This window comes from Portunus trituberculatus, unplaced genomic scaffold (genome assembly GCF_017591435.1).
Source record: "Portunus trituberculatus isolate SZX2019 unplaced genomic scaffold, ASM1759143v1 PGA_scaffold_523__9_contigs__length_663829, whole genome shotgun sequence".
In the NCBI taxonomy this organism is placed as follows: Eukaryota; Metazoa; Arthropoda; class Malacostraca; order Decapoda; family Portunidae; genus Portunus; species Portunus trituberculatus.
Genome location: NW_025541692.1, coordinates 45,001 through 65,000, shown reverse-complemented (window position 1 = coordinate 65,000; position 20,000 = coordinate 45,001). Strand labels below are relative to the sequence as shown.

Genomic DNA, 20,000 nt, shown 5'->3' with positions numbered 1-20,000 from the left:
GGTTGATATGTACTAATCTTTTATCTTTTCTCCTTCCTGGGGTGTCAATGACATAGTTTAGGTTCCTTCCTTCTTAATTACTGTAAAGGGTCCTTTGTACTTGGCTTGTAAAGGGTACTTTTTATCTGGCAAGAATAAAAGCACCTTATCTCCCACCTGGAATTCACGTAGCGTGGAATGAGCATCATAGTTGAGCTTCATCTGCTTTTGAGCTTTCATAAGGTTACTCTTTGCAAAAACATGTACGTGTTTCAGTCGTTCCTTACCTTCCTCACATATTCACTTAAGTCCTCACTTTCCTCATCCACCCAACTCTCTTGTAAGAGTTTCAGAGGTCCACGTATATCCCTGCCAAACATCATTTCATTGGGTGAATATCCCAGAGCTTCTTGTCTGGAACTCCTTATAGCATACAAGACTAGAGGCAAACCTTCATCCCAGTCTTTACCTGTCTCAAGGCAGTATTTGGTAAGCATCGACTTCATGGTTTGATGCCATCGCTCCAGCGCACCTTGACTCTGAGGATGATATGCTGATGATAAGTGATGTTGTATATCTAGGGTAGACATAACTTGCTTAAATATCTTGGAGGTAAAGTTGCTACCTTGATCTGACTGGACCACTTTAGGTAATCCAAACTGAGTGAATATTCGGAGTAGGACGGGGATTATTGTTCTAGTAGTTATTCCTCTCAGAGGAATTGCCTCTGGATAACGAGTGGACCTGCACATGAGGGTTAAGATGTGCTGATAGCCTTTTCTTGTTTTAGGGAGAGGACCCACACAGTCAATAATAACTTCAGAAAAGGTTCACCAGCAGCAGGAATTGGATACAATGGTGCTGGGGGGATAACCTGGTTGGGTTTACCAGCAATCTGGCATATGTGACAAGATTTACAGTATTTCGATATATCCGAGTTAATGCCAGGCCAATAGAAATACTTCAAAACTTTATCTAGAGTTTTCTTTACTCCCAAATGACCCCCTAAGTGGTCATGAGCTAAACCCAACACCAAAGATCGGTAACAGGATGGTACTACAACTTGTCTCAGTTCGTGCCATGTTTCACCTGCTGGGGCATCAGGAGGTCTAAACTTTCTCATCAGCACATCAGACTGAACATAATAGCAGACAGGTTCGCTTTCAATTTCATTCACGGTGACTGCCTTGTTAAACAGTGAGGTTAGTGTTACATCTGCCTTCTGAGCCTCTACTAACATTTTCCTTGTGATTACACCTTTATCCATACTCACTGGCTCAGGGCTAACCTCAGTAGCATCAGGGTCAGTAGCCACACAAATCTCTTCATGTAGAGGTGCTTGTAAGGATTCTCCCTCGTACAGTAGTTTGTAAAGTCCAGCTTCTGGGTCATCACTGCAGTACCACCACCATCCTTGTTCGTGTTCTCACTGGCTTGGCTGCGAGTAACGGCACATGCAGGAAACAGCTCTGGAAAATCTTTGCTAACATCAGCAACAGGATCATTTTCTAATGGAGAAGAGCAAACAACAGGGTCAGGCACTACCAGACTACCTGCGACATCGTTACCCAACAAAAAAGTGACTCCTTCTACTGGTAAAGAATCTTGTACAGCAACCGTAACGGGCTGAGAAATCAACTCTGTCTTGAGATAGAGTTTTGCTAATGGCACATTAGTGGTTCCACCTACTCCTTTCAACAGAACATGCTCACCTGTGTAAATGTCATCAACAAAAGGAACCGACTCCTTCACTACTACACTATGAGATGCTCCTGTATCCCGTAATACATTAACTGGAACCGCCTGACCATCTTCATCAACCGAGATGAAACCCCGGAATATAAATGGCTGAAACAACTCTTGAGGATCTTTCACAACTGCAGACACTTCATTACTAAGTAGCGATAAATCTGCAGGGCCAAACACACAATTAGCAACAGCACCACCATCATTTTACCAGGAGTTCTTTTTCCCAACTTTGGGCACGTGAATTTGTAGTGACCCGGCTTTCTACAATAATTACATATCTCAGCTTTACCCAAACCTCCACTATATTTTGTGTATGGGGACTGATAAGCAAAATTCTTGCTATGATAATTACTGTTACCTACAGGCTTACCATATAGTTGAGATTCGCTTTGGTCGGAACTGGGTTTATCATAACCCTTCTTACGAGATTTGCAAATAATACTATAGTTTTCTGCAAGAGATGCAGCCTTATCTAAAGTCTTCACTTCCTTCTCTAACAAATATAACCTCACTTCCTGTGGCACACCTCTTAAGTATTGTTCCAAAACAATGAGCTCACACAACTGTTCATAAGTCTTTACACCACTAGCAGACAGCCATCTGTTTTTTAGTTTAGTTAAGGCATGAGCATACTCCACATACGACTTATTTGGGTCCTTGAAACTGTTTCTAAACTTTGCTCGGTAAAATTCCTCAGTAAGTTCATAGGAGCGAAGCACTGCAGTTTTCATGGCTTCATAATCAGACTGTTGACTACTTTCAAGAGATAAGTAAGTCGATAAACCTTTTCCCGTTAGTGCAGTCTGAACTAAAACACCCCAGAACTGATTAGGCCATTTCAGGGTTTGTGCAACATGCTCAAATTGAAGGAAAAACTCTTCTGGGTCGTTTTCATTAAAGAGAGGAATCCATTTAGTAACTCGTGTCACATCAAAATCATCATGTAGCTTCATATCTACCTGAGCCTTCTTGTCTAACATTGTCAACTGGAATTCCTTTCCCGCTCACGGTCCTGTAATTTTCTCTTTCTAACTGTATTTCCATAAGTCTAAGGTTATCAGCTGAATGAGACTCGCATAGTTTTAAGGCATCCGATGTTAGTACCCCCTTGTTCACAAGGACATTAATCACTGCACTTTTGATCTCTGCTTTCCTCCATGAAGTTTTAACATTGACCTTGTAATGAGAAGCCAACTTGACCCAATCATCCTTCCTTACTTCACTCTCAATCAAGAGATTAGTGGATGGCTCGAAATAAATTCACTCACATCAAAAGGCATGGCTGCTAGTGATGCACAGGTCTGGCAAATTCACAAAATAATCACAATCAGAGGACCAGAACGTCCCTATAACTTGCCACAATACCACCAGTTTCACTTAAGGGGAAGAGCAATGTACGTTACATTACTAACGCGCATCCCGGACAGGCCCCATATTCTGTTATGCCAGCAATAGCATCTTGTCTAGGGATCAAGGCACACAGAAACTTCTAGTTAAGCCGGGCTTGCTAATGCATTTAATTAAGACATTTCACCATCACCACAACCCACATAAACCCATCACCACACGGCACATATACAATATCTACAATTGTGTGAGCTCGACACGTAAAACATATCCTACATAATCCTGGAACAATACTTAAGTATTACCTGGAGCCACGGAGAAGGAAGTGTGGACGAGGCAACTGCCAAAGCGAATCTGACTTGTCCCAGGGCTCCAGCTAACACGTATCCTAGGGACACGTCACCGACCGATACGTCAGCCAATTCCATGGTTCGTGACCCTTCATTCGAAGACATTAATATCGAACCAATGTATATAACAATGAGCTTAAATCTAATAATTACCCATAACAATGAGCTTAAATCTAATAATTACCCATATCAATGTATACAAGTTAGAACATAAAAAGAAACAAAATAAAGAGAAAACTTATAAAGTTAGGGGAGATTATAGCGTACCATAACATTATAAAAACACTTTTATATATTCCTATATTCATCATGTAAAAAATGTGTCCATAAAACCAGTTTATGTAATAAAATATTCGTCACACACCTCGATTATTACAGTTTTGTGTTTGCTCTGAATTTGTTAGCCAAGCTCTTCATAAAGTTGTGTCTGTCTGTTGCTCCTGAAATATATTTGTTGTACTGGGAAATAACATACTCGTTCCTGTTTTATTCAGGTTTCTTCATTGCTGCAGACTTACTGATACTCCTCATCTTTATGTAGGTATTACTCTGGAGCTTCACTAGAACGTCTAGGAATGCATATATAGATGGATGGGTAGTATAAAATTGTTCATTAAAATGAACATGGGAAGATTCCACAGCATTGTTTCTACGCCTGGTAAGTGAGGGAATTTCAGCCCAAAGCACTGGAGGATATCTTGAATTTGGTGATATATAATTGTGATTAAAAACTTGAATAAACACTGAATACAATCAAACAAATAAAAGATATCTTATGAATTGCATTTCTAATAAATTTTTGAAATGGTAGAGACTTAATGGACACCCTGTACATATCCGATAGCAAATTTTACTTTTATATTGACATTACTTTACATTTTTTACATTTACAAATGTATCTACTTATCTGTTTGTCATAAACTAAATAGGTAACTAGCAAGGAAATTAATGTTTTCTTTAGCGTGTTGCATCTGCTGTCTGTAGCCACCTCATATATAGACTACCATATATTACAAACTATAGTCGGGACGATGTCAGAATCTCAATAGGCCACGTCCCGTTTCCAGTTAGCGCCGTAGATAAAGGTGTTCTTGTACCGCAGTCTCGACACCGCCACTTGACATCTAACTGAGGCACTGATAACATAAATGCATAACAATAAAAAAAAGGCTTTAAAACCTGTAGTTCTGCATGTATTTTTGTATAACTTGTCTCAATATAACTGTTGAAGCTTTCTTTCCACGATTAAGCAATTCATGAGCTTTTAGGTGTCCTGGTTCAAGAAATACGAGGTTGTGAATAAATAAGTTGAGTTTTCCCGCTCTGCCTGTCATCGCCACCACCAGCTCCTTCCCCCCCCCTCTCTCTCTCTCTCTCTCTCTCTCTCTCTCTCTCTCTCTCTCTCTCTCTCTCTCTCTCTCTCTCCGGACAATCGCCACCACCACTACCTTCCTTTCCTCTCCTAGTTCTACTTTTCTCGGCGCGGTGTTTAAGATGGCGATGCAATTAATTATTTTGTGATTTCGTTGCCTCAGAGGATTTCTTTTCCACATATACTGGCTTTTTATTGTCCTTATCGAAGTATTTGAATACATTAAAGACAACATTTCTTGCTTGACTGACAAGCCTTACAGTACTAGCTGGCCTACCAGAGGTGGGGGGAATGGCTGGAGAGTGGAGTGGGGGACGCCATAACCTCCCCTCTCACGCAGCTAAAAGGATTGTGGGGCATGCCCGGCCTGAGTGCTTGCCTCCAATACCGTTAAACATTGTCTCATACATAATTGAAGATCCGCCTGAAATATAAAGGTTCCCAACTCTGATGACGGTATCAGTGTAATGAATTACACATGAGGAACTTAAATATGACTTCCTTGTTGTTACTTGTTACGAAGCGCAAATATATTGGTTAAGATAAGTAGGACACTAAAGCAATACGCGGGTAGTTTGAACTCGTTTTTAGAAATATGCTGAATGTAGGCAAACTTCCATCAAGTAGGAAAGGTAGAAGTAGATAGACATAGTCGAAAAAATTTGACCAGGTAAGGTGCAAGCACGGGAACACAGTTTTTTTTTAGAAGAATAGGAGGGACCCCATATCGGGTCAGTAAGCCTTCTGAGAGGTTAGGCCAGCGAATGCATGGAAAACATCATTACAAAGAATTTTAATCTTTGGCGTGAAACAATAAAAAAAAAAAAAAGGAAAGGAGAAGGAACGAGCCCAGAAACATCCAAAGTACAGTTGTTATCAAATTTTTGAGAGAAGAGTTCAGCTTTAGAAACATATGATATGGCAGTGGTGCCATTAGGATGAAATAAAGGAGGGAAAAATGAAAAAGTTGTTTCAGTCTAGATGGTTTTGGACAGATTTAATTAGTGTAAATTAAACTAATCAGAAGTGAGAGTTTACTGAGGTATGGATGATTGAGAATATTAGATAACTCTTGTATTAGAGGGTTGGAAAAAATAGGGATGAGAGGAAGAAGAAAGCATTGTGCAGTTAGCAAGACCAATAGAGCAGTTAGCATAAAAATAGCGATAAAAGATATAAAGGAATGCAACATTTCGGCGGTGAGAAAGAAGCTAAAAACAGTCAGGCAGAGGAAGGGAGCTGATGAGACAAAAAGCTTTAGATTCCACCCTATCTAATGAAGCTGAATGAGTGGAACCCCTCAAACAAACGAAGAATACTACATGCAAGGACAGATAAGACCATTGTACAGAGTTAACAGTTGGAGGGGCGAGAAAAACTGGCGGAAATGCCGCAAAACGCCTAATTTGAAGATTCCAGTTATAGATGTGATGTGAAGTTTCCAATTAAGATTATGAGGAAAGTACAGACTGAGGATATTCATTGTGGAAGAGGAAGACAGATGAGTATCATTGAAGAAGGTGGGATAGTTGTCTGGAAGGTTGTGTCGAGTTGATACATGGAGGCATTGAGTTTTTGAGGCATTGAAAACTACTAAGTTTTATATGCTCCACTCAGAAATCTTAGAGATATCAGAAATCAGACGTTCTGTGGCGTCCTTAGTGAACTGTTGACTTCCTGAAGGGTTGGTCGTCTCTGAAAGGACGTGGAAAAATATAAGGTGGGATCATCAGCGTAGGAGTGGATAGGACATGAAGTTTGGTTATGAAGGTCATTAATGAATAATAGAAAGAAAGTGGGTGATAGGACAGAACCCTGAGGATACCACAGTAAATAGATTTAGGAGAAGAACAGTGGCCATTTAACATGGCTGCAATAGAGCGCTCGGAAAGGAAACTTTAGATAAAGTTGCAGAGAAAAGGATATAAACCAAGGAATATACAGAGAGGAAGTTTTGGTGTGGGTTAAAGTTTGGAGGACAGCGATGGTGCTGCCATCTTTTGGAAGCGAGTACTTTCATAGAAAACGTTGTTAGGAGTATCTTAAAATTTCTACCATGCTTCTTCCCCCACCCCTTATTTTTCCCTGCATTCTCTCGTGGATATGAACTTATAAGGCAAATAAAACATGTTTATATATATATATATATATATATATATATATATATATATATATATATATATATATATATATATATATATATATATATATATATATATATATATATATATATATATGCGTTTTCTGCCCGCCTTCGCCTGGGCCACACCATACTCCTTATTTGCATCGCATACGTCGACTGTCTCGTGACCACTTCTGCCCTTGGTGTAGGATTATCCCTGAGGCCATGGAACATTTCTTACTTCATTGCCCACGCCTCCTCTCTCAACATACTGCATTACGTTCCTGGCTCTCCGCCGTGGCCATCACAACACTCGAGCTGCCCTCCCTCCTGGCGGCCTCAAGCGTCCACCCCTCCTGGCAACCTGCTGTCCTTCGCTTTATTTGTGCCTTCTTGAGGAAGACCGGTCAGCTACCACGCCTGTGATACCCACACAGGACTACCCCAGGGCTCGTAAGGATTCAAAAGAGGTTACAAAAATCTATGGATCTTTATGAGCCCTGGAGTAGTCCTGGGGTAGGCCTGAGGCCGTCAGGAGGGATGGCAGGTTGAGTGCTGTGATGGCCAGGGCGGAGAGCCGGGAGCGTAGTGCAGTATGTTGAGAGAGGAGGCCTGGGCATTGACGCAGGAAATGTTCCATGGCCTCAGGGGTAGTCCTACACCAAGGGCAGAAGGGGTCACAAGGAGGGCCATGAAAGATACAGGAGGCAAGGGGACATAATATTGAATGGAAATTCAGAGCGCTGTTCTGCACTTTTTGCAATCTACTGATAGCTGTCTTGGAGAGAGCGTGCAAAGGAACAGGAGGTTAGGAAAAAATAGGAAGAACTAGAGCCTTTATGAGATGGAGCTTAAGACCAGTTACCAGGTCTCTAAAGCGGTACAGCCTGGTGAGGGCTGCTTTTGCTCTTGCCACACGTTGGGACACGTGGGCAGTGTGGTGGTGGTGTATCCAAGATAGGGATGTCGAGCTTTTAAGTCTCTTACAACGAAAACAGGCGTCTGTCTTCGTAGTAGATGAAGCAAATCTGGATGCGGTAAGTAAGGCGTGGCGGAAAGTAGCTGGTGGCTATAAGGAATGATCCGTCTGGTGTGGTAATCGCTATTGCTAGAGTCTCTGATAAAAAATCGTCCTCAACTCTATGATGGAGTTGACATTTAACAGCAATAGCAACACCATCATTTAAGGCATTGCTGATGTTTTGTTGGTAAACTCGAAATCCCAGGATTTTTAGTCGTGTGTCGTCACTCAGTCCTTGGCTGTTGGTAAGGATGATGGTCGAAGTGTCTGTATGTGTTAATTAAGTCATACTTACGGTTTCCTCAAGAGAGAAAACGTTGTGCTGAATTACGGGTATTTGCTCCCACCTCAAAAGCAATTTCTTCAGCTGTATGCTCATATACCAGCTCATCGAGGCCTCAGCATAATACGGTGCGCTGGGCACGTAATTCGGGAGGGAGCATGGGAGTAAACCGCCCCGCAGCCAAAAGTGCGGGCATGCCATTCAGCAAAATGGCATCAGCGTCTTTGTCAGTTGGAGTAACAATTACGACAGCATCATTGGCTGGTATGAGCTTATTCACCTGAACTGCAGGTGGAAGGATGTCAAGAAGCTATCTCCTGACCCCAGCTTCCCTGGATCGAGGGTGTTTTATTCTCACCCGGCCCATAGTGCCGCTCAGTTCATGGTGAAAGGGGAAAGAAATAGATAAATAAATAAATCACTGCACACTCACTACGCCTTCACGGCTCCAAACACACACTACACTGCACTGGCACTTCACTGCACTATGGATGCTTCTCCACAACGGCACATTACACTTCCTGCGTTAAAGAATAAACGAAACACCACACTGCAAACGGGGTTAATTTTACAATAACATACTGCTTGCTACACTGGACTTGAAAAGGTTCACTTTAAAAAATGCTCCAACTCCACCCCCGTCAGCACTGCAAGAAACATGCACTGATGCTGTAAAAGAAAAGAAGACTGTTAGGAGTACTTACGGGTGGCGGCTGGAGAGTCCTGGCAACAAAACCCACTCCACTGTGAAAGCACTCAACGCAGACACTGAGACTCTATACACTTCACCGAGACGTAAGCACTGCACCACTTGCGGCACTGAACGAGTGCAAAGACACTTCACTTCACTGGGTTTACTGCACGCACTAACACTTGACGAGAAAAACACACTGCAGGAATAATCTTACTGTAGAGACACAACCGCTGCGAAGACTGGGGAATGGGTGAGGCGGTTGGCCACTAGGAGACCGAGAGCGAGGCTCTTGGCCAGCAAATGGAGCTTGGAGACCTTGCCTCTGCGAGCTGTGGACATAGAGCGAAGAATGCGAAGCGGAAAGTGGGGCGGGACCGGCTGCCCGCTGTTTGGCTGGGAACAAACCGCCCAGCTACGAGACAAGCACCAGACAACCTTTATCCACCGAGACGCGCCAGGGAGTGAGAGATGCGTGGCTGAGAGTGGGGAGGGGCAGCTGACCGCTGATTGGCTGCGAGCAAGGCTCACAACCAAGGGGCGAGCACAGCGGCCGACACGTCTGTCTCCTGCAAAGAGGAGAGAGTGAGTGATTGATTCTTTTGATAGATTTTGATATATTTTATTTATAAAGAAGTGTTTGACGAGTTCAAGAAAAGACATGGCATGATTCTGGGCAGAAATATAAAGTGTGCGAGATTCAGGAGAAGGAAGGCTCTAGTACCTTTATTTTGGGGCAACCTCACAATTACGTATAGCACGAGAACAGGCTGTGTTAAACTAAGGTTTATAAGGTTTAGGTTGAGAAAAGAATGAGGAATGTACGCCTCCGTGCCAACGACTATAATCTCCATTATGCGTTCAGCACACAGAGATGGGTCTCTGACACGGAAACAGTAATCATTGCAGGGATAATCAGCATAGTACCTCCTCAGATGCCCCCACCCATCAGACGTAAAACGCGAGGCACCTCCGCGAAAGGATAAAGGTATAGAATGTGCTTCACTTTCGAAATTAAATAGTCATAGAATTTAATATGGTCAGAGAAGTTAGCAGAATGATATAGACAGAACAGATAAATTTTGTTACAGAATGACAATTGAGTCGAAGATTCAAGAGCGTGGGCACGAGAGCAAGTTAAATCGTTGCCCACATACGCAATATCCAACTTTGGAAGGAAATTGAAAATAGAGAAAGTAGGAGGTAACAGAGAAGGGGCTACTGTCAGTTGCCTCAGACAGATGGAAAGTATCGACTAGTTGGCGCCTTGGTGGGAAGTGAATGTAAACAAACAACTAACCGTCAAAATGTCTTCCTTCAGTGACGATGCTAAAGCTGTGGCTGCTCTTCTTTTGTCGTACCGGAAGTCAACAGAAAAGTAAATACCTGTGGGTACGTTCCTGGCTAAGTAGAAGGAAAGAAAGGAGTGTATACCACACTCCAAATTAGCTTACATTTCTATTAAGAATATTGTTAATCTTAAGAAGATAATGCACAAATGCGATCAAATTAAATCCTAACAAGTCTTCAATCCTCATCTCCAACACTACTCTGCACTGAAGGAAACAGTAGAAACTGGAGAGTGGCAGCCATTTCGTCGAACGACGATTTTACTTTATAATTCATTTTTGAGGTCCAAGATGTGTTCCTTTCCCTCACCAACTCTAATATCTTCTTCTCTATACCTGGAGACCACTTTTTCAGAGATTACTCCATGACATCACGACGTAAATAAAGTCGGAAATTAACTAACAGACTAAAAGACTAACATGTTGGTCTTGTTTTGTGACTGGTTTCCCCAGTCGCTAGGCACATATTTTGGGTCGGAAACTCTACCGATGTAAAATTTTAGTCGCAATTTGGCACGTGTGAGGGAGGAATAACACTGAAACCAACACCAACGTCTGATTTAGAGCTATCAGTGAAGAATGCTCTAAAAATAAACCAAGAGACATGTCAGGTGGCAAATCTCTCTTACTATCTTCGTATAAAGGGGCACAAACGGACACCTCAGGAAACCGTCAGTAGCCATATAGGTAAAGAGAATATAGACAACGCCTTCAAGAGAGACACCGCCCTAAACCCTAAAAGTTAGGGAAGACAATAGCTATCATTATGAACAAGCAATCTGTAATCCGTTATGATCGACTGGCAGGGAACAGACTCAGGAAGGAGCTGAGACCGAAGGCAACACCTCAACAACGAGGATTAGCGCCTCACACTCCAGAGGTTGGACGCCAGCATCCACGAGGAGACACCGCTAGTCAAGCCGAACTCCAGCATGGTGCACGGAGTCCAGCAAGCGTAGGCGAGAGCCTGTGGCCGTCAAGTAGAACGTACAGGCCCAAAAAGAGTCGCAAACTAGCAGGAAGTCACACCAAATCACCTGAAAAAAAAGGTCTCGCCCAGCACTGACAAGCAGGTTTAAATCAAATTGGAGTCATATTATTAGAGTTGTGCCACCAGGACCAGTTTTCAGACCATTGTTATTTTCTTATATATATATATATATATATATATATATATATATATATATATATATATATATATATATATATATATATATATATATATATATATATATATATATATATATATATATATATATATATATATATATATATATATATATATATATATATATATATATATATATATATATATATATATATATATATATATATATATATATATATATATATATATATATATATATATATATATATATATATATATATATATATATATATATATATATATATATATATATATATATATATATATATATATATATATATATATATATATATATATATATATATATATATATATATATATATATATATATATATATATATATATATATATATATATATATATATATATATATATATATATATATATATATATATATATATATATATATATATATATATATATATATATATATATATATATATATATATATATATATATATATATATATATATATATGTGTGTGTGTGTGTGTGTGTGTGTATGTATATATATATATATATATATATATATATATATATATATATATATATATATATATATATATATATATATATATATATATATATATATATATATATATATATATATATATATATATATATATATATATATATATATATATATATATATATATATATATATATATATATATATATATATATATATATATATATATATATATATATATATATATATATATATATATATATATATATATATATATATATATATATATATATATATATATATATATATATATATATATATATATATATATATATATATATATATATATATATATATATATAGGGAGGCGGTGGCATAGTGGATAAGGTGGTGAGCGTGGGATCGGGCAGACGTCCACGCGTAGGTTCGAATCTCACCACGTACAGCCTTCAAACACTTTGCCATTTGTCGAGTGGTTTAAAGTTACCTACATATCACCATGATACCCAGGTTCTAGGTGGTTACACTCAAGATAAGCTTGGGCGGTGATATGGGCCCTAATATGGGTACCACTATAAATAGAATTGCCTGCGCCACTAATGGGTGGAAGCTGAACAACGCTTCCCATACACTCTTCACCTACAGGCGCTATAGGCATTACCGTAAAAAAAAAAAAAAAAAAAAAAAAAATATATATATATATATATATATAATTAGTAGAACTGTTATTGACTTTATTGAAGATAGGAACATAAATAGATTAATTAGGTCAGATTTATATAGCATTCGTGTATAAAATGAACGAATGGAAATTCAAATGTACATGTACATGTGGTTTAACGATAACAAGCTCATAATTATTGATGTAGCTAAAAGACACCCATACATTATGAAGACAATAAACAACGCAGTTTGACGGTCTTTAAGGTAAAACAAATTTATGAGTTAAAGTTAGCTTTGATTTCCGTCTAAGAATAAAAAATGCATAGAAGAAGAAATAAAGCATATCAGGTATTAGGAATAGTTTCTAGAAGCGATAAAGGTAAAATCCCAACGATCTATTAAAGTGGTATTTGGGTCTATTGAGATATCATTAAGATTGTGTTAATCCTTATAGTATAGGAAGTAATAGTTGTTTTGCAGTCAGTGAAGAGAAGAATGACTAAGAAAGATACAATGAATAAGGATGCGGTATTTCTTAGAGAACAAGATTGAAAATTATTATAAAATCTATTTTACCTTTTTTTAAGATATAGAGAGGAAAAGTATCAGGATCACTAACTGTGATTGAACATGTTGCATCCTGTCAATAATTTTGGGAGACGGCGGTGTAGTGGATGAGGTGGTGAGCCTGGGATCGGACACACCTCCATGCGTAGGTTCGAACCCTTCCACGTGCCGTCATGGCACTGCCATTTATCGAGTGGTATTAAGTTAAATACCTAGGAACTACGTAAAGGTGTAATTGCCTTACACCAAAGATGCGCTTGGGTAGTGATATGGGCCCTGGGTACCACTATAAATAAAATTGCCTGCGCCACTAATGGCAGGAAGCTAGACAGAGCATCCCATACTGTTCAAGTATACCTACAAGCGCTGTAGGCTTTATCATAAAAAAATTGTGTTAAAGCTTGAAAAATGAAGGTACAAGAAAGAGGACAGAAAGAAAATGGTTCTTAAATAAAGTAATACAGTAATGGTCTCGGTGATCAGGTTGTCAGTGGTGAGTAATTAGAAATATTTAAGAGAAGGTAAAGTATATTCATGAAAGGGTAGGATAGTTGGAAATTAGTATGTGTGTCTTATACAGACACTGACACGTCTAAGCTTCACTTAAGTCCCCTGTACTATTTAGGCACATCAGGAATGCTTTGTTTCTTTTCTACAACTGTTTCCAAATGTCACAGATGTCAGTAGCAAGGTTCCCATTGGTGGTTTACATGTTGATTAAGTATAATCATTAGCTATGTATCAGTAACAACATAAGAAAAACACTAAAAAAAAAGTTACTTGGCTTTTTCTTATTCATTTTTTTTCAAGTTGACGTGTAGCACCAAATTGCTTTATAATATGAGCCTTAATTACAGACATCCATTAAATATTCTCTTAACGTATGTTTTTCTTCTCGATTGACAGACCATAGCCAAACAACTGTACCAGCTAGGGTGTGAGTGGAACTATCGACCGAACTTGTGTTCCTCTGGCACCAACAAGTGCAAGAGTGCCAACGAGCTCGGAGTGGGTTTACTGCACGGCAATGCCCTCACATTCGTCAACGGCATAGTAATTAAATTTAAGGTGAGCTAACCTAAATAAATGGCACACAGACATGCTTATGCACACACGAACACATGCGCCCATGCCCATGAACGCACACATCGCGCAACACACTCATCACTCAACGCACACACACACACACACACACACACACACACACACACACACACACACACACACACACACACACACACACACACACACACACACACACGGCCCGGTAGCTCAGTGGTTAGAGCGCTGGCTTCACAAGCCAGATGACCGGGGTTCGATTCCCTGGCCGGGTGGAGATATTTGGGTGTGTCTCCTTTCACGTGTAGCCCCTGTTCACCTAGCAGTGAGTAGGTACGGGATGTAAATCGAGGAGTTGTGACCTTGTTGTCCCGGTGTGTGGTGTGTGCCTGGTCTCAGGCCTATCCGAAGATCGGAAACAATGAGCTCTAAGCTCGTTCCGTAGGGTAACGTCTGGCTGTCTCGTCAGAGACTGCAGCAGATCAAACAGTGAATTACACACACATACACACACACACACACACACACACACACACACACACACATAGAGCCTGATAGCTTAGTGGTTAGGTTGCCCGTTTCACATTCAGGAGAGGCCAGGTCCAAATAATAAATCAGGCCAGAAGTGCCACACTGCCATTGTCCCGTGCCCGCTCTTCAACACCATCTCGGACCTGTGGGTGGAGCGGTGTTGACTAGGGGGCATTTGAGTGTGTTTTGTGTGTTATTATGGTGTTTTTTTGGTGTTAGCATTAGTTCACGGGGTGCTGTTAACTTTCCATTAATGCTGGTTGTGATCTCGCTGAAGGTTTCCCTCTGTGACTCACAACACAAGAAAGCAGTCACGGCCTGCCCTCTAAAGACAACTATCCTTTTCACAAAACTACATGCACCTACCACACACACGCCCTTCACTTAAAATTCTGAATAAAAAAAAAATGATGACTTCAAATCCAACCTCATAGTCCTCTTCTAGGGAGGGGAACCAGAAATGTCCCCAGGTAGGACTGCTCTTTCAATGGCGACCCAAAATGTCTTGACATCTCCCTCAAAATTTTCTTCATTAACTTCTGCAATATCCGGGGCCGTAGATTTAATTTTAAATCTGTTGAGCATCACCTCTCCTCTACCAATCCTTATCTTCTTTTCCTCACTGAAGCACAGCTGTCTGAAGCAACTAACAGTAGCCCATTCTCTGTTCCCTCCTATTTCTCTATTCTCTCTTTCGTTTCTGTTGAGTCTATGCGCGCTATTACTTAACTTTCTCTCGTGCATATGATCTGGAATCTTCCGAGTTTTCCACCATCTGGCTTTCATTCAACAGTCACTAACTAAATTTATCGGTGCAGGCTATCTCTCGCGTAACTCCTCTGACTGTAGCAAATTCTTTTATGATTTACTTCTATAGTGGAGCACATTTTGCCGCTTTATCCTTACGCAGATATCTCCATCCTTTGAAATTTCATTTTTCACTACCAGCTAAGTCTTTCCTCTCCATTCAGTGACCATTCTTGTGAAATAGCATTTAACTTTGCTATCCTCCATGACCTAGAGCACCTGGGGCAACACCCAACTCGTATTCCTGACCGTTTTGGAGATGCGCTCAACATTATTGATTTTTTTCCTTATACTTCTGCTTATGCTGATTCCCTATTTTCTCCGTTGCGCTTCTCCGATCAAAATCTCATTTCTGTGTCTTGCCCTATTTCTTCAATGCCTACTCAGGAACTGAGGATTTATCATATTGATTTTCCCTGGAACACTTATTGTTTCCGAATCAGAGACCATCTCTTTGTGATGAACGCATGACAGAGGCTGGCATGGAGGCGTACATTCCTTACTCTTTTTCGCAACCTAAACCTTCTAAACCGTGATTTAACACAGCCTGTTTTCGTGCTATACATGATGGAGTGGTTACCCACAAAAGGTTTATTAGCCTTCCATCACCTGAATCTCATGAATCTTATATTTCTGCCTGGAATCATGCCAAGTCTGTTTTCCACCATGCTAAAAACTCCTTCATAAATAGAAAATGTCAAAAGCTTTCAAACTCCAAATCCCTTCGAGATTTCTGGCATCTGGCCAAAACCGTCTTCAGAATCTTTACTACTTCACGTTTCTTTCTTTATTTCTTCCTGATGGTACAATTGCCATCTCATCTGTCTTTAAAGTTGAACTCTTCTCTCAACCCTTTGCTAACAACTCCGCCTTGGATGATTCTCTGCGCGTTCCTCCCTCTCCTCTTCCCTCTGACTATTTCAAGCCATCTATCAAACTTCTTCAAAATGATGTTCTCCATGCTCTTGCTGGCCTAAACCCTCAAAAAGCTTATGGACCTGTCGTCCTCAAAAACTGTGCTTCAGTGCTTGCACCTTGCCTGGCCAAAGTCTTCCAACTAAATCTATCAACTTCTACCTTTCATTCTTGCTGGAAGTTTGCCTACATTCAGACTGTTCCTAAAAAGGGTGACCTTTCCTCAAACTACTGCCCTATAGCCTTAATATCTTGATTGCCTAAAGTTTTTTAATCTATCCTCAATAGGAAGATTGTTAAACATCTGTCACTTCACCTTGCTAGCAATGTGCAGTGTGGATTAGCAACTGAGGATACCGGTCCCTCCTTGGTTCCTTCCCACGGATCCCCAGTCCTCCACAGCTGACAATATATATATTCAAAACATAGATAGTTTCTTCTATTAACTAATTTTTAGAAATATAACAAACACGCAGGGAACTACTATCTTTCACCCATCTCAAAGAAGTCACAGCACCAGGTCTAATTGTGTATATTTAACATGTCCACAATTCCGTACTACTACTCTAATAAAGAAAACAGCATGCTTTACCTTGTCCAACATATATGGAACAGACTACCAAGATGATGTAAAAAATATTTGACAGGTAGTTTAAATCTATTTCAAAGGAAATAAAAAAAAACACTTGTTAGAACTTTAAAATGATTATGTAAGAAATGCTACCTTTTGCTTATCTAAGTAAAATATCATTACCTGAATAGTGATATTGTATATGTCTGTCTGTCCCTGCCCCTTCATCCCAGTAGTCAGCAGAAGAAACAGAAGAACACAGTGACGTGCGGAGAAACTGCTGTCACACTACACTGAAACTTGGTGGAGATTATCCTCAGGCAAAGAGGTGACCTCCACACGTACAAAGGCTTAGTGGAAGCTTACAGGAAACGAAGTGAGCTCTTCTATTAAAAACTGTCTACCTGGATGGAAATACTAAGGAACGTGGACGCCCTTACTCTTGTTGGCCAGCAGGCATCCCTCCCCACCCCCAACTACTCAGGGAATCATGGTGGGAATCAAGAAAACCCCCAACGACAGAGGAAAGTAACAGACAACGCTCAGTCAGCTTCCCGCGCATTGCCCCCGCCCCCACCTCCGCCACCATCAAACTACTAACACCTTCTACCTTATATATCAGCCCAAACCCCGCCACCACCAAACCAATAATCCCCAACAGCCACTCCCATCAGATAGGGAGGCATCAGGCCGGGGTACCAACACTCTACGGAGAGAAAGGGTGAGCAGAGGACAAGATGGTCATTTAATTGTGGTAGGTACCGCCAGCGCTGCCACGCTACAAGACACTGAACCTGCTGCTTCAACACCTCCCCGTCAGACCCAACCACATCACTATTACGGCGCACGGAACGAAGCTGTCCCTCCCTAAAACATCCATTAACACAGCCATGGCGCCCAGATTCCTGTCTGGGTTCAGAACGAATGTAGGAGAGCTGACCCACGCTGCCTTTAGAAACAAAGCCGACATCGTAGTTACTATCGAGACGTTCGTGAACAACACCTACGTTACGACATGCGAAAGGATTTCAGACTGCACTCACTGGGTGAAGAGGGACAGGAAAGCCAGGCAAAGAGGCAGCTTAGCTTTGTGTCACCGTGAGGGTCTATAGCTGCAGCTGTTGTCTGTCACAGCCCTTGGGGAAATAGAGGTGATGTTCTTTCGCCTCCTCCTTTCTGACAAGACCGCGCTGCTGCTCTACTCTCTGTTACGTCTTCAGTGGCAAAACACTGCTATACTATCCTTCCTCATGGACGAGCTAGCCACGATCATGGCCTCCCACAGCTGTCAGATCGCCATCATCGTCGGAGATTTAGATGAAAAACTGGTGAGCCGTGCCTTCACGTGGCTGACAACGGTCCGCAGTCTCACCAACTACGTGAACTTCATCACGCACGTGCGCGGTGCCTTTTTGGATCCTGTCCTTACAGACATCCCGTAGATTTAGTGCAGTGCTACCAATTAGAAAGGGTTGGAAGCTGTGATCACTTCACTCTGACAACGTCTCTCCATTCCGGTTAAAACACTGTGCGGTATAGCTAACAAGGCCTTCATCAGCATTTTCATCAGTGCTTGCACACCAGCACCTGGCCCACCGAACAGAAGAAGGCTTGAGTCACCCCTGTACACACACAAACACAAAAAAAAAGATAAACAGGATAAACTACCTCTTCATCTCCCTCCTGTCAGTACTCAACAGAATCCTGGAGAAGATCATTGCTGAGCAACTAACCTGTCACCTGGAGGAGAATTTTATAATCTCCTTACCTGGCGGCAACACAGGTTCAGGAAGGGATGCTTTTCTGACATGCTCCTTCTATTCACTAAAGCCTGGTACTACGCTCTCGAAGTTGGCCGCCTTTCCCTCGTTATCGCTCTTGACATCGCTGGGACGTTCGACCGCGTGTGTCAGAATGGACTACTGGCCTCGGCATCACGGACAGTTGCTGAAGCTATTCTCAAGCCACCTGCAAGGCCGGATTCTGAGAGTGGTGGTGACTGGGTGCACCCCGGCCATACTCCAATGGAGGCCTCCGTTCCACAGAACTCGATCTTGGAACGTGTATAGCAATGACTGTCTTCAGAGCTTCTCGTTAGCATCAGCCCTTGCTGATTATGTCACTCTTTTACACAGCTATAACATAGAGGAGGTAGGAAATGTGATTAATGCTACCAATCGCCATCTTGGTAACATCATGGTCTGGGGCGATCGGTGGCAAGTCAAGTTTGCTGATGAAAAGACCCTGGCTTTGGTCATCTCACTTTCACGGGAGGATGCCAGATAGATGGAAGGCCAGCTGAAGTTTGGAGAAGACACCCTTGCCATCAAAGACCCATCACCATCCTGGGGGTGGAAGTAGACTCCAAACTTCGACAGCCACCTGGAGAATGTGGCACGCAAAGCCTCCCTAAGGGATAGACTCTAGCGTCAAGTGAGATATCGACTTGACGCCAAAGGCTCCATGACGCTGTATAAGACACAGGTGAGGCCCATCTTGGAGTACACGTGGATGTGTAATGCCTAGTTCCTCCCTGCTGGGCAAGATGCATCGACGAGCTGAGCGCCTCCTTTTGGGCGCCAATGGCTTCACGCGATGTAACTGCAGCAGCGGATCAAACAGAGGCAGCAACGACCACGCCTAAACGCCAAAACAGACGACCCCATCCACAAGCTGGACAGTCAGGATTACCGAAGGCGAGTGAGGGCTCTCACAGTGCTGCACAAAGCACAGCTGCATCTCATAGAGCTTCGGGTTTCCTGGAGGAAGAGTGAACGCTCTACGAGACGGCACTCCTCGATGTGCCAGGGTGCCGCTCAGTGATGGTGCAAAAGTGCTGTCTCCCACGCAACGGCGGTGCTGTGGAACGAGTTCACCTCTATAGTGGACATCACCAGAATGTCTACCCAACAGGTGAAATCTGCCGCTGAAGCCTAGCCTCGTACACACCCGCCTGATAGCGAGTGGGGTAACGAATAAATCTTTTTC

At 41.6% G+C, this 20,000-nt stretch overlaps 1 protein-coding gene across 1 annotated transcript in view; it reads left to right on the top strand.

Moving 5' to 3' along the window:
- The window catches only part of LOC123500970 (glucoside xylosyltransferase 1-like), a 55,906-nt gene that overhangs the window by 34,071 nt on the left and 1,835 nt on the right, over positions 1-20,000 (top strand). The window contains exon 7 of the mRNA XM_045249523.1: positions 14,036-14,197. Coding sequence (XP_045105458.1) covers positions 14,036-14,197 — 162 coding nt within the window. The remainder of the gene's footprint in view (positions 1-14,035; positions 14,198-20,000) is intronic.